At 43.7% G+C, this 14497-nt stretch overlaps 1 protein-coding gene across 10 annotated transcripts in view; it reads left to right on the top strand.

Moving 5' to 3' along the window:
- The window catches only part of ADCY1 (adenylate cyclase 1), a 605827-nt gene that overhangs the window by 431092 nt on the left and 160238 nt on the right, over positions 1–14497 (top strand). For all 10 annotated transcript variants that reach the window (XR_008843996.1, XR_008843995.1, XR_008843997.1 and 7 more), the window contains one exon: positions 13770–13859. Coding sequence is in view for 7 of the 10 variants with exons in the window: in XM_056520271.1 (XP_056376246.1) it covers positions 13770–13859 (90 nt within the window). In the remaining 3 variants the exon portion in view is untranslated. The remainder of the gene's footprint in view (positions 1–13769; positions 13860–14497) is intronic.

Genomic DNA, 14497 nt, shown 5'->3' on the forward strand with positions numbered 1-14497 from the left:
CTGAGGTAGACCGTTCCATAAATTCACAGTCCTCACGGTAAAGAAGGCGTGTCGCCCCTTTAGACTAAACCTTTTCTTCTCCAGACGGAGGGAGTGCCCCCTCGTCCTTTGGGGGGGTTTAACCTGGAACAGTTTTTCTCCATATTTTTTGTATGGGCCATTTATATACTTATATACGTTTATCATATCCCCCCTTAAACGTCTCTTCTCAAGACTAAACAATTGTAACTCCTTTAATCGCTCCTCATAGCTAAGATGTTCCATGCCCCATATTAGTTTAGTTGCGCGTCTCTGCACCCTTTCCAACTCCGCAGTGTCCCTCCTATGAACAGGCGACCAAAACTGAACAGCATATTCCAGGTGAGGCCGTACCAATGCTTTATAAAGGGGGAATATTATGTCCCTGTCCCTTGAGTCCATGCCTCTTTTGATGCATGACAATATCCTGCCAGCTTTGGAAGCAGCAGCCTGACATTGCATGCTATTCTGTAGTCTGTGATCTATAAGTACACCCAGATCCTTCTCTACCAGTGACTCTGCCAGTTTAATCCCCCCTAAGACATACGACGCATTAGTACCCAGATGCATAACTTTACATTTATCCACATTGAACCTCATTTGCCAAGTGGATGCCCAGACACTTAGTCTATCCAAGTCATCTTGTAACTTATGCACATCCTCTATAGACTGTACCGTGCTACAAAGCTTGGTGTCATCTGCAAAGATAGAAACAGAGCTGTTAATACCATCCTCTATATCATTGATAAATAAATTAAACAGCAGCGGGCCCAGTACTGAACCTTGGGGTACACCACTAATAACCGGGGACCAATCAGAGTACGAATCATTGACCACCACTCTCTGGGTACGATCCATGAGGCAGTGTTCAATCCAGTTACAAACTAAAGTTTCCAAGCCCAAGGACCTTAACTTACCTGTCAGACGTCTGTGGGGGACAGTATCAAACGCTTTGGCAAAATCCAGAAACACTATATCCACAGCCATTCCTCTGTCAAGGCTTCTACTCACCTCTTCATAAAAGCAAATTAGATTGGTTTGACAATTTCTATCCTTAGTAAACCCATGCTGGCTATCACTTATAATACTATTATCCCCTATGTATTCCTGTATGTAATCCCTTATAAGTCCTTCAAACAATTTACCCACAATGCACGTTAGACTTACCGGTCTATAGTTTCCTGGGGAAGACCTAGAGCCCTTCTTGAAGATTGGTACCACATTTGCCTTGCGCCAGTCCCTTGGCACAATACCAGACACCAGAGAATCTCTAAATATCATGAACAAGGGTACAGATATTACTGAACTTACCTCTCTAAGAACTCTTGGGTGTAGTCCATCCGGCCCTGGAGATTTGCTTACATTTACTTTACTTAACTTACCTTGTACCATCTCTACATTAAGCCAGTTCAATACATTATATGATGTGTTACCAGCACTGACCTGGCCAATGTCAGCTCCTTTTTCCATAGTGTATACAGAACTAAAGAACCCATTCAGTAGCTCCGCCTTCTCTTGATCGCCCGTGACAACCCCCCCATTATCATTATTAAGGGGTCCTACATGCTCTGTCCTTGTTTTTTTTGTATTTATATATCTAAAAAAATATTTAGGATTAGTTTTGCTTTCTTTGGCCACCTGTCTCTCATTTTGAATTTTTGCTGTTTTTATTACATTTATTTTTATTTACAGATTTTATTAAGCTCCTTGTACTGTTTAAATGTTATAGCTGACCCATCAGATTTGAATTTTTTGAAGGCTATTTTTTTGTTGTTTATTGCTCTTTTAACCTCATTTGTCAGCCATGTAGGATTTAGTTTTAATCGTTTATATTTGTTCCCCTTTGGTACATATTTAGCTGTATAGTTATTTAGAGTTGATTTAAAGATGTCCCATTTACCTTCTGTATCAGTATTTGAGAACACCTCCCCCCAGTCTATGTCCTGTAGTGCAGCTCTCAGCTCTCATTCAGTCTTAAAATATCCACAAAAAAATTCCTGTTTGTCAAAACTAAACATAATATTCATATATATATACAGGCGACTTTCTACCGGTCAACCAACAAGAAATATGCATCAAGATGTGTTACCTCCCACCAGCATTACTGTCCCATAAAGGCTGCAGGTCTCAGGGTTCCAACTCCCAGCAGAGTACTAGCGCCTCACAGCCTCCCTGCAGACTATTTTAACCTATTTTATAATCCATGTAATTAACTAGCTTCCAGCTCCTGGGCTGACTTGAGCCAAACAAAAACCTGGTCTTGCCTTGAAGGGAATGCAAGGCCCCATTACCAAACCTGTCTGTCATTCCATAAAAATCCAAGCTCACAAAAAAATTACCATAAATTTGAAGTGGAAACTGATTAGTGTGGGACGTTATAAATGTTTTATATTGATAACTGCTGACATACCTTGGATTGTGAAAGTTCTAATTTGTAATCTGATGATATTGTTGCTGCTGGTGTCTGACATGGTGACCCCTTGGCAAAGTGAAGGTGTGGAGAGAGCATAGGTTAATGTTGAGCAGTAATCGCTCCCTAAACAGTACAACAATGGGGGGGGGGGGGGAGAGTAGGAAGAATGCAGGAAAAGAAGACTTGGCGCCCACCCGCATGTTGGGAAGTTGGACATTGACTCGTCAAAAGAAGAGAGGAGAGGGAGCGGTGGATGGAAGCTCAATGGAAAAATTCATCAGATCCCCAGTGACTAAAGGGACAAAGGTAGGACAGCAAGAGCTAGATAAAAAAAAAACAGTAGTGGAAAACTCTGAGGGTGAGGTGGTTAAGGAAGTGATGGAAGAGGAGAATCAGGCAGAAGAAGGGACAAAAGCTATGCTCAATAAAATATGTGATGGTGTAGAAAAAAACGAATGTAGGAGGTCCAAAGTCAGATAAGAGAAGTAAGACAGGATACTGCAATGTTAAAGGGGTGCTTCGGGAAGTTAAAGAAAAAAAAAATGCCCCAAAGCCACCACAATACCTGTTCTGTGCCCCCTGTAGTTATCCATGTGGTTTTGGCAGCTCCTTTGGCCCCTCATGTCTCCTAAATATTAATTTTTTATTGTTTGCAGCACAGACTAAAACTCCCAGAGTTCAGTGCAGCTCTGTGTAATGGCTGCCAGCCAATTACCTTCACTATCTGTGTGCATGCTGTAAACACACTGTACAGGTCTTATCTTTCAGACTATCACTAGCAATAAATCATGCTGTGCTCTGAATGGCAGCAGTCAGAGATTAGATCTACAGCAAGAAAAGAACATTAGTGCTGAGGAAACTTAGAATCTTCACTGAGCTTTTCTCTCACGGCAAGCTTCTCATGCAGGGAGAGGAGGGGAGGGGAGGTGTGGCTGTGAAGCCGGAGCTCTAGACCAGACATAAATCGTCATGTGGTGTTGTCCTGAAGGGTGGGGGCTAGTCTCAGTGAGGGGTATACACCAAGACAGGGCACTATCTGATAATGATGTCTTTCTCTCACTCGCTGCATGTAAGTCACAACTGAAAGAGGGAAACTTATCTATATAGCTTATGAATGATATTTAGACAAATACATAGATTGGTGAGAGGGAAAGGATGAGCTATGGGTTTAGTACCCCGGAGTACCCCTTTAAAGGGTACCTCTCATCAAATAAACTTTTGATATATTTTAGATTGTTGAATAACTTTCCAATATCATGTTAATGAAAAATATGCTTCTTTCTATTGTATTTTTCCCGATCAGTCCTGTCAGCAAGCATTTCTGACTCATGCTGGAGTCTTAAACACTCAGAGCTGCCAGCCTGCTTTGTTCACAGCCAAACAGGCTGTGAACAAAGCAGGCTGGCAGCTCTGAGTGTTCTCCTTTGTGAACAAAGCAGCCTGGCAGCTCGTAGTGTTTAGGACTCCAGCATGAGTCTGAAATGCTTGCTGCCAGGACTGGTAGGGAGACGCCTAGGGGTCATTTCTTCAAAGTGGAAAATTAAATAGAAAGAAGCATATTTTTTAATAACATGCAATTGAAAAGTTATTCTGCATACATTAATCTATAATATATCAAAAGTTTTTTTGATGAGAGGTACCCTTTAACCCCTTAAGGACCAGGCCATTTTATACCTTAAGGACCGGAGCGTTTTTTGCAATTCTGACCACTGTCACTTTAAACATTAATAACTCTGGAATGCTTTTAGTTATTCTGATTCCGAGATTGTTTTTTCATGACATATTCTACTTTAACTTAGTGGTAAAATTTTATGGTAACTTGCATCCTTTCTTGGTGAAAAATCCCAAAATTTTATGAAAAAAATGAAAATTTTGAATTTTTCTAACTTTGAAGCTCTCTGCTTGTAAGGAAAATGGATATTCAAAATAAAACATTTTTGGGTTCACATATACAATATGTCTACTTTATGTTTGCATCATAAAATGTATGTGTTTTTACTTTTGGAAGACACCAGAGGGCTTCAAAGTTCAGCAGCAATTTGGAAATTTTTCACAAAATTTTCAAACTCGCTATTTTTCATGGACCAGTTCAGGTTTGAAGTGGATTTGAAGGGTCTTCATATTAGAAATACCCCATAAATGACCCCATTATAAAAACTACACCCCCCCAAAGTATTCAAAATGACATTCAGTAAGTGTATTAACCCTTTAGGTGTTTCACAGGAATAGCAAAAAAGTGAAGGAGAAAATTCACAATCTTCATTTTTTACACTCGCATGTTCTTGTAGACCCAATTTTTGAATTTTTTCAAGGGGTAAAAAGGAGAAAATTTTTACTTGTATTTGAAACCCAATTTCTCTCGAGTAAGGACATACCTCATATGTCTATGTTAATTGTTCGGCGGGCGCAGTAGAGGGCTCAGAAGGGAAGGAGCGTCAAATGGTTTTTGGGGGGCATGTCACCTTTAGGAAGCCCCGATGGTGCCAGGACAGCAAAAAAAACCCACATGGCATACCATTTTGGAAACTAGACCCCTCAGGGAACGTAACAAGGGGTAAAGTGAACCTTAATACCCCACAGGTGATTCACGACTTTTGCATATGTAAAAAAAAAAAAAAAATGTTTTACCTAAAATGCTTGGTTTCCCAAAAATGTTACATTTTTAAAAAGGATAATAGCAGAAAATACCCCCCAAAATTTGAAGCCCAATTTCTCCCGATTCAGAAAACACCCCATATGGGGGTGAAAAGTGCTCTGCTGGCGCACTACAGGTCTCAGAAGAGAAGGAGTCACATTTGGCTTTTTGAAAGCAAAATTTGCTCTGGGGGCATGCCGCATTTAGGAAGCCCCTATGGTGCCAGAACCGCAAAAAAAGCCCACATGGCATACCATTTTGGAAACCAGACCCCTCGGGGAACGTAAAAAGGGGTAAAGTGAACCTTAATACCCTACAGGTGTTTCACGACTTTTGCATATGTTAAAAAAAATAATAATTTTTTACCTAAAATGCTTGGTTTCCCAAAATTTTTACATTTTTAAAAAGGGTAATAGCAGAAAATACCCCCCAAAATTTGAAGCCCAATTTCTCCCGATTCAGAAAACACCCCATATGGGGGTGAGAAGTGCTCTGCTGGCGCACTACAGGTCTCAGAAGAGAAGGAGTCACATTTGGCTTTTTGAAAGCAAATTTTGCTCTGGGGGCATGCCGCATTTAGGAAGCCCCTATGGTGCCAGGACAGCAAAAAAAAAACACATGGCATACCATTTTGGAAACCAGACCCCTCGGGGAACGTAACAAGGGGTAATGTGAACCTTAATACCCCGAAGGTGATTCACAACTTTTGCATATGTAAAAAAAAAAAAAAAAACATTTTTACCTAAAATGTTGGTTTCCCAAAAATTTTTGATTTTTAAAAAGGGTAATAGCAGAAAATACCCCCCATAATTTGTAACACAATTTCTCCCGAGTACGGCGATACCCCATATGTGACCCTAAACTGTTGCCTTGAAATACGACAGGGCTCCAAAGTGAGAGCGCCATGCGCATTTGAGGCCTACATTAGGGATTGCATAGGGGTGGACATGGGGGTATTCTACGCCAGTGATTCCCAAATAGGGTGCCTCCAGCTGTTGTAAAAGTCCCAGCATGCCTGGACAGTCAGTGGCTATCTGGTAATACTGGGAGTAGTTGTTTTGCAACAGCTGGAGGCTCCGTTTTGGAAACAGTGGCGTACCAGACGTTTTTCATTTTTATTGGGGAGGGGAGGGGGGCTGTGTAGGGGTATGTGTATATGTAGTGTTTTTTACTTTTTATTTTATTGTGTGTTAGTGTAGTGTAGTGTTTTTAGGGTACAGTCGCACGGGCGGGGGGTTCACAGTAGTTTCTCGCTGGCAGTTTGAGCAACGGCAGAAAATTTGCCTCAGCTCAAACTTGCAGCCGGATACTTACTGTAATCCTCCGCCCATGTGAGTGTACCCTGTACGTTCACATTGGGGGGGGGGACATCCAGCTGTTGCAAAACTACAACTCCCAGCATGTACGGTCTATCAGTGCATGCTGGGAGTTGTAGTTTTGCAACAGCTGGAGGCTCCGTTTTGGAAACGGTGGCGTACCAGATGTTTTTCATTTTTATTGTAGGGGTATGTGTATATGTAGTGTTTTTTTACTTTTTATTTTATTGTGTGTTAGTGTAGTGTTTTTAGGGTAGAGTCGCACGGGCGGGGGGGTTCACAGTAGTTTCTCGCTGGCAGCTTGAGCTTCAGCAGAAAATTTGCTGCAGCTCAAACTTGCAGCCGGATACTTACTGTAATCCTCCGCCCATGTGAGTGTACCCTGTACATTCACATTGGGGGGGGGGGGGGGGGGAACGGGAACATCCAGCTGTTGCAAAACTACAACTCCCAGCATGTACGGTCTATCAGTGCATGCTGGGGGTTGTAGTTTTGCAACAGCTGGAGACACACAGGTTGTGAAACACCGAGTTTGACAACAAACTCAGTGTTTTGCAACCAGTGTGCCTTCAGCTGTTGCAAAAGCTACAACCCACAGTATGTACGGACAGCGGAAGGGCATGCTGGGTGTTGTAGTTATGCAACAGCCGGAGGCATACTCCTTTGGCTGGGGATGCTAGGGATTGTAGTTATGCAACAGCTGGAGACACACTGGTTTGCTACTTAACTCAGTGTGCCTTCAGCTGTTGCAAAACTACAACTCTCAGCAGTCACCGACAGCCAACGGGCATGCTGGGAGTTGTAGTTATGCAACCAGCAGATGCACCACTACAACTCCCAGCATGCCCTTAAGCTGTTTGTGCAAGCTGGGAGTTGTAGTTACACAACAGCTGAAGGTACACTTTTCCATAGAAAGAATGTGCCTCCAGCTGTTGCAAAACCATAAGTCCCAGCATGCCCATAAGTGCATGCTGGGAGTTGTGGTGGTCTGCCTCCTCCTGTTGCATAACTACAGCTCCCAGCATGCCCTTTTTGCATGCTGGGAGCTGTTGCTAAGCAACAGCAGGAGGCTGTCACTCACCTCCTGCTGCTGCTTGATCGCCGCACAGGTCAGTCCCGCCGCCGCCGCCGTCGTCGCTCCTGGGGCCCCGATCCCAACATTAATGCCGGGGATCGGGGTCCCCAGCACCAGGGGTGCACGTCCCGCACCCGCTCACGTCCTCCGGAAGAGGGGCGGAGCGGGTGCGGGAGTGATACCCGCAGCAGGCGCCCTGATTGGTCGGCCGGTAATCCGGCCGACGAATCAGGGCGATCGTGAGGTGGCACCAGTGCTACCTCACCCCTGCAGGCTCTGGCTGTTTGGGGCCGTCTCTGACGGCCCCGATCAGCCAGTAATACCGGGTCACTGGAGACCCGATTGACCCGTAATCGCCGCAGATCGCTGGACTGAATTGTCCAGCGATCTGCGGCCATCGCCGACATGTGGGGGGCATAATGACCCCCCTGGGCGATATGCCACGATGACTGCTGAACGATTTCAGCAGGCATCGGGCACCGGCTCCCCTCCGGCTAGCGGCAGGGGGCCGGGAAAGGACAGGACGTACTCCTACATCCTCGGTCCTTAAGGACTCGGAAACGGGGGCGTAGGAGTACGTCCATTGTCCTTAAGGGGTTAAGGCTGGGTTCACACCACAACTGTATTGCAAAAACATGGTGTGAACCCAGCCTAAGACAGGATATTCAAAAAATCTGACAATCGAAGAAAAAGTTAAAGGGGTGGAACAAAACGTTGGTGAGATGGAGAAAGAGGTTGGTAAGCTATCAAGGATGTGTCAAGATCTGTGTGACAAAGTGAGGGACCTAGATAGAGGGTGACATTCCAATATAAGAATATTTGGGGTTCCAGAAAGAGCGGAAGGAAATGACTGTAGGGGATTTGTTAAGAACTGGATCCTGGAAAATTTTGATATACAATTAAGGAAAGTGAGGTGTGGAAGGTGGTTAGAGAAGCACCCAGATCGATAGCCCCAAGCTCAGATGGGCTGCCTTATGAATTATAGAAAAAATATGGTGGCATTTTAGTTCCAAGGTTAGAGTATTCAGAGACAGTTTCAGGAATGGAACTTTACCCCCCTCCATGAGAGAGGTAGTAATAACTCTTATTCTAAAGCCGGGGAAAGATAAACATGAACCCGATGCATATAGGCTAATCTTGCTGCTACATACAGATATGAAGATATTGACAAAGACCTTGGCAGTGAGATTGGCGAAGGTAATGCCACTGTTAATATCTGCCGATCAGTGTGGATTTAGGAGTGATAGAACAATGGCAGATAACGTGAGGAGACTGTTTGGGAATTTGCATTTAGGGGGGGGACCGCTCGATCCGATAATTGGACGCATTTGAGGGCTTAGACAGGGTGGAGTGGCCCTTCTATTGGACTGTTATAAGAGGGTATGGATTTGGAGAGGGGTTTATGCAGGGCCAGTTTTAGACTAAGTGTGGCCCTGGGCAAAAATAAATATGGGGCCCATGACCAAAGATCACCATGTTTAATTGTGCTGCATCTTAGCTGAAGGCCGTAACCCAAATGCATCATAGGGTCCAAATCTAATATATATAGGGGAAGATTTATGAAATCCTGTGCTGAGAATCAGTGGTGGAGTTGCCCACAGCAATCGATCAGAGGCCTTTTTAAAAATGAGAGTAACATACTCTACATAGGCTTTCATAAATCTCCCCCATAGTGAAAACTTTTAGTTTAAAGCCTAACTGTCACATAAAAATAGGTCAATAACCTGTCAGCACAGCACAAGCCAATCACTGGTATACTGCAGCCATACATTTGTTTTGGCACTCCTTGTCTTCTATTCTGTAAAAATGACATTTATCTACAGATGCCAAAAGTCAGAGAGGCGTAGTCAGGGATCTGCAATCTCTTTTCCGACATCACAGCACTGCCCCGGCACCGCTCACTGACTGAGAAAGAAACAGAGCTGCGTGCCAGTCAGGCTGGGGCAGTGCTATGATGCCAGAGAAGAGAGGCTTGGCAGCCCAGGGTATTGTAGATACCTGGCCACTCCTCTCTGACTTTTGGCAACTGTGGGTAAAAGTAATTTTTACAGCATAGAACACACAAAGTGCCAAAACAGAGAGATGGCTGCAGTATTCCAGTGATCAGCTCGTAGGCTGCAGTATACCAGTGATCAGCTCGTAGTCCGCAGTATACCAGTGATCAGCTCATAGGCTGCAGTTTACCAGTGATCAGCTCGTATTCTGCAATATTCCAGTGATTAGCTCGTAGGCTGCAGTATACCAGTGATCAGCTCGTAGGCTGCAGTATATCAGTGATCAGCTCGTAGGCCGCAGTATACCAGTGATCAGCTCGTAGGCCTCAGTATACCAGTGATCAGCTCGTAGGCTGCACTATACCAGTGATCAGCTCGTAGGCCGCAGTATACCAGTGATCAGCTCGTATTCTGCAGTATACCAGTGATCAGCTCGTAGGCTGCAGTATACCAGTGATCAGCTCGTAGGCTGCAGTATATCAGTGATCAGCTCGTAGGCCGCAGTATACCAGTGATCAGCTCGTAGGCCTCAGTATACCAGTGATCAGCTCGTAGGCCGCAGTATACCAGTGATCATCTCATAGGCCGCAGTATACCAGTGATCAAGAACAAAAACCACTGGGGTTTAGAATTCACACCAACTATGGATCCAATCTCCATCGTCTTCTTGGACCTTAATGTGAGCCATCAGCATGACAAGATTATAACTAAAACCCATTTCAAAAAAGTCGACACAAACAGCTTCCTAGACTTCCCCAGTGCACATTTCAAAAAATGGTTGACAAACATCCCTCACAGTCAGTATAGGAGAATCCGCCGCAATTGCACAAATACCTCGGATTAAAAAACCCAATCAAAAATTTTACACAACAGGTTCAAACAGAAAAACTATCCGTCCTCCATTCTAAAAGAAGCATTTACAACTAACCTCAACGCAGAACAAAAAGATCTTCTACCATCAGCCGCTCCAAGGAAAGGCACCCCTGAACAAAACATCTACAGCTGCAATTTTATTACGACCTTCAATCAGGATCACAAAAGAATTAGAGATATCTTTGAAAGGAACTGGGGCACCCTACTTGTGGACCCAATACTTAAAAAACTCCTACCTGAAAAGCCGAAACTGACATTTCGCAGAGGAAAGACCATCAAAAATATACTAGCACCAAGCCGCCTCAGAAAAAAGAAAAAAACCTCCGAGACCACTACCCCCACCCCGGGGTCCTTCAAATGTAGGAGCAAGGGATGCCTTTGTTGCCTCAGTATCGAACATGGGAGGAAATCTTTCACGACCATGAACATTGGTACCTCCTTTGAGATAAAAACACATCTAGACTGTGGTTCCTCTTACGTAATTTACCTACTCGACTGTTGTTGCGGACTGTATTATGTAGGCAGGACCACACAGACCCTCAGGAAACGCTTGAACGGCCATCGTCACAATTGCAACATCGGACACCTTAAACAAAGCGTTTCCAGACACCTAAGGGAGAAGCACAACAAAGACTTCTTATGCATCAGAGTGATCCCCATCGAGCAGATCTCAGAAGATACAGAAAACAGACAGATCGCACTCAACCGCAGGGAGGCATACTGGATTTACAAACTGAAATGTCTCACCCCGGATGGCCTCAACGAGTGCATAGAACTTTAAACCACTCATTCATCATGAATCCCCCCCCCCCCTTATCCCTTTTAAAAAAAAAAATTTTATTATATTTTTACATATTTTTGAACGCCGCCAACCTCCTGGTTTCCCTCACACCCTTCCCCAGCTCCCCACCTTTACATATGTCCCATCCTCCCTCCCCTCCTGCTTCTCTCTCCTCCCATATCCACCCCTCATCTCTCCTCCTTTCTTCTGCTTCCTCTCTTTTCTCCTCTATCTTTAACTCCTCCTCTCCTCCTTTCACCCCACTCCTTTTTCATCCATTTCCCCCCCCCCTCCTCTCCCCAGCATCACACCACAAGTCACTACACCTTCCTTATGCTTCCTTCTCTATCTTTCACTCCTCCTCTCCTTCTTTCATCCCTCCCCTTTCTATCTAATTCCTTCCCCTCCTTCATCCTCCCAGCATCACACTGCACTACACCACACATTCCTGACGCTCTTCACTTTTATCCTGCTTCCTTCTGCTCTTTCCTCTTTTTCTCACTCATGTTCTCCCCCTCCTTCTTCATTCAACATCACACAGATAACACACCCCTTTGCCCATACAGGGAGCGCCACAGGCGCCTCCCTCTGGCTCCGATCGCGCAGCTCTATCAGCTGCCGCACGCCGGACCGGAAGTCACACATCTCGACTTCCGGTTACTCCCACCAGCGCTGACATATAAACCAGAACGCCGCAAACCACACAGCCACGCCACCACAGCACACCAGAGGCTCCAGGACGCCGTAATGTAAGTACTGTCCAAGTTCTCCCTCCTCATCCCTGCAATCTATCTCTGCCTGTCCCCCCTTACCCAGGACTGGCATCCAGGATCCATTTTTCCCCCCCAACCTTCCTTGCTCTCTATCTCTGCCTGTCCCCCCCCCCCAACCCAGGACTGGTATCCAGGATTCACCTGCCCCCCCCCCAACCCTTCTTTTTATACATATATATATATATTTTATATATATATAATTTTTTTTTTCCCCCCTCATATATAGATATTTTTTGTTTTGTCCCTCCTCACCCTGGACCTATCCAACTTTGGACATCTGGACTTGTTCCCCCTATGTAGGACTTTTCATTTCCGGCATACTGATGGGAACATTATTATGATTATTATGTGTTCTATGCCCATCCATTTCCACGCACATCCCTATCAGGGATATGCGATATGTTTGTATACTGTTGGACTTATTTTTGGACCATCCGTTCCCATGAAATCAACAACAATTGAACTCTCTGTTTTTCCAACTTGTGTATTTCCTCGTACTCATACCTGCATGCTATGTACTGACTGCATGCTAGGCTTTTAGGCCCCTTGGACATATACATAGACTCCCATGATAATGGGCGTATGCTACACTATATATATAATTTTGGTATGTTCATATGTATATATATATACACTTTTAATAAGATATGTACACATATTTTTTACTATTTTTTAGCTGCCATATATATACCTCTGTGGTTTCCACTACCCTGTAGACGTTTTTTACATATATACGCATACACATGTATATACACAATTTTATTACAATCTCTTAAATGTCCTCACTTTCATGTGTAAGGTATCGACATGTAGTTTGTGTGCAAGATATTGACATATAGTCCATGGATAAGGTATTGATATGTATCCTTGTACCCATTGTGCTACCCTTTTAGTATTCATTTTATGGACCTGAGGAAGGCACATGCTGGTGCCGAAACGCGTTGTCCGTTTGTTCTAAACCATAATAAACTGTCCTGTGCTTTATTGGCGTTCCGCATCCATTTTATTTCAGCAGTAGCGCTTGTCCAGTACCCCCTTTTTTTACTCTCCTCTTCCTGGTCACAACTTAAAGGGGTAATCTGCCAGAAAACATTGTATCCTCTATCAAAAGGATAGGGGATAAAATGTCTAATCACGAGGTTTTCGCTGGGGACCCCTGCAATCTCTGCTGCGGCACCCCAATCATCCTGTGCACGCAGTCACCCGGTCTTACTCCCGGGAGATTGCAGAGGTCCCCAGCCGCAGGACCCCCGTGATCAGACATCTTATCTGGATAGGAGATAAGATGTTTTCCGGCAGAGTACCCCTTGTGGATTGGATTGTGCACCCAGGGATGATGTATGGATCACTGTTCCCCTTTAAATGTGCTATAGGTATCAGGTGTCTGCCTGGCCCTGGAGACAGACCTTTCATTTTTTGGGGCAAGAATAGATAGACCATGTTTAGATCATTCTGATTTATTTGTGATGCAAGTTACAAATTAGTAAAATTACATGTAGCCATATGTACTTGGGAAATGTATACCATGCATAGTATTTTGTACTGTTTGAGAAGTTGCAGAATATAGTCTGTTTGAAGACTTCTAATATACACTTTTTAATGTTTGACTCTTCAGAGAAGTGAAAAAATGAACTAATTATAAACAATGCATAGCATGTTGACCTTTTTTTCTTTGTATATTCATGACCAACTGTAATTAACAATTATTTGATTGAGCAGACGTCCATTTTTCACTTGGTCATTGATAATCAGATGCCATCCTTTTTAACAGTCATAATACAAATTGTTTTCAGTTTGAGTAGTCTTAACACTATTTTGATATTCACACAAACATTAAAGACATGCATATAAATAATACTAACCAAATTACCAATTGCCTTTTATCTTGCAGTGCTTTCCAGGGTGCCTAACAATACAAATACGAACCATTTTATGTATTTTCATAGTAATGTTAATATACTCTGTGGCGCAAGGATGTGTGGTAAGTATTAACTTATACTTTTCTCTAGTTAAAGTGTCTCTGATCATTAGAACAAGCTGTCTCATAGTTAGTATGGTTGAAAAAAGACATACGTCCATCAAGTCCAACCAGGGAATTGAAGTGAAGGGTGGAAGGGGATAAGGGAAAGGGATATAGTTTTATAATTCTGCATAAGCATTAATGTTGTTTTGTTCCAGGAATGTATCTAACCCTGTTTTAAAGCTGTTAATTGTTCCTGCTGTGACCAGTTCCTGAGGTAGACCGTTCCATAAATTCACAGTCCTCACGGTAAAGAAGGCGTGTCGCCCCTTTAGAATAAACCTTTTCTTCTCCAGACGGAGGGAGTGCCCCCTCGTCCTTTGGGGGGGTTTAACCTGGAACAGTTTTTCTCCATATTTTTTGTATGGGCCATTTATATACTTATACACGTTTATCATATCCCCCCTTAAACGTCTCTTCTCAAGACTAAACAATTGTAACTCCTTTAATCGCTCCTCATAGCTAAGATGTTCCATGCCCCATATTAGTTTAGTCGCACGTCTCTGCACCCTTTCCAACTCCGCAGTGTCCCTTTTATGAACAGGCGACCAAAACTGAACAGCATATTCCATGTGAGGCCGTACCAATGCTTTATAAAG

This window comes from Hyla sarda, chromosome 5, assembly GCF_029499605.1.
Source record: "Hyla sarda isolate aHylSar1 chromosome 5, aHylSar1.hap1, whole genome shotgun sequence".
NCBI lineage: Eukaryota > Metazoa > Chordata > Amphibia > Anura > Hylidae > Hyla > Hyla sarda.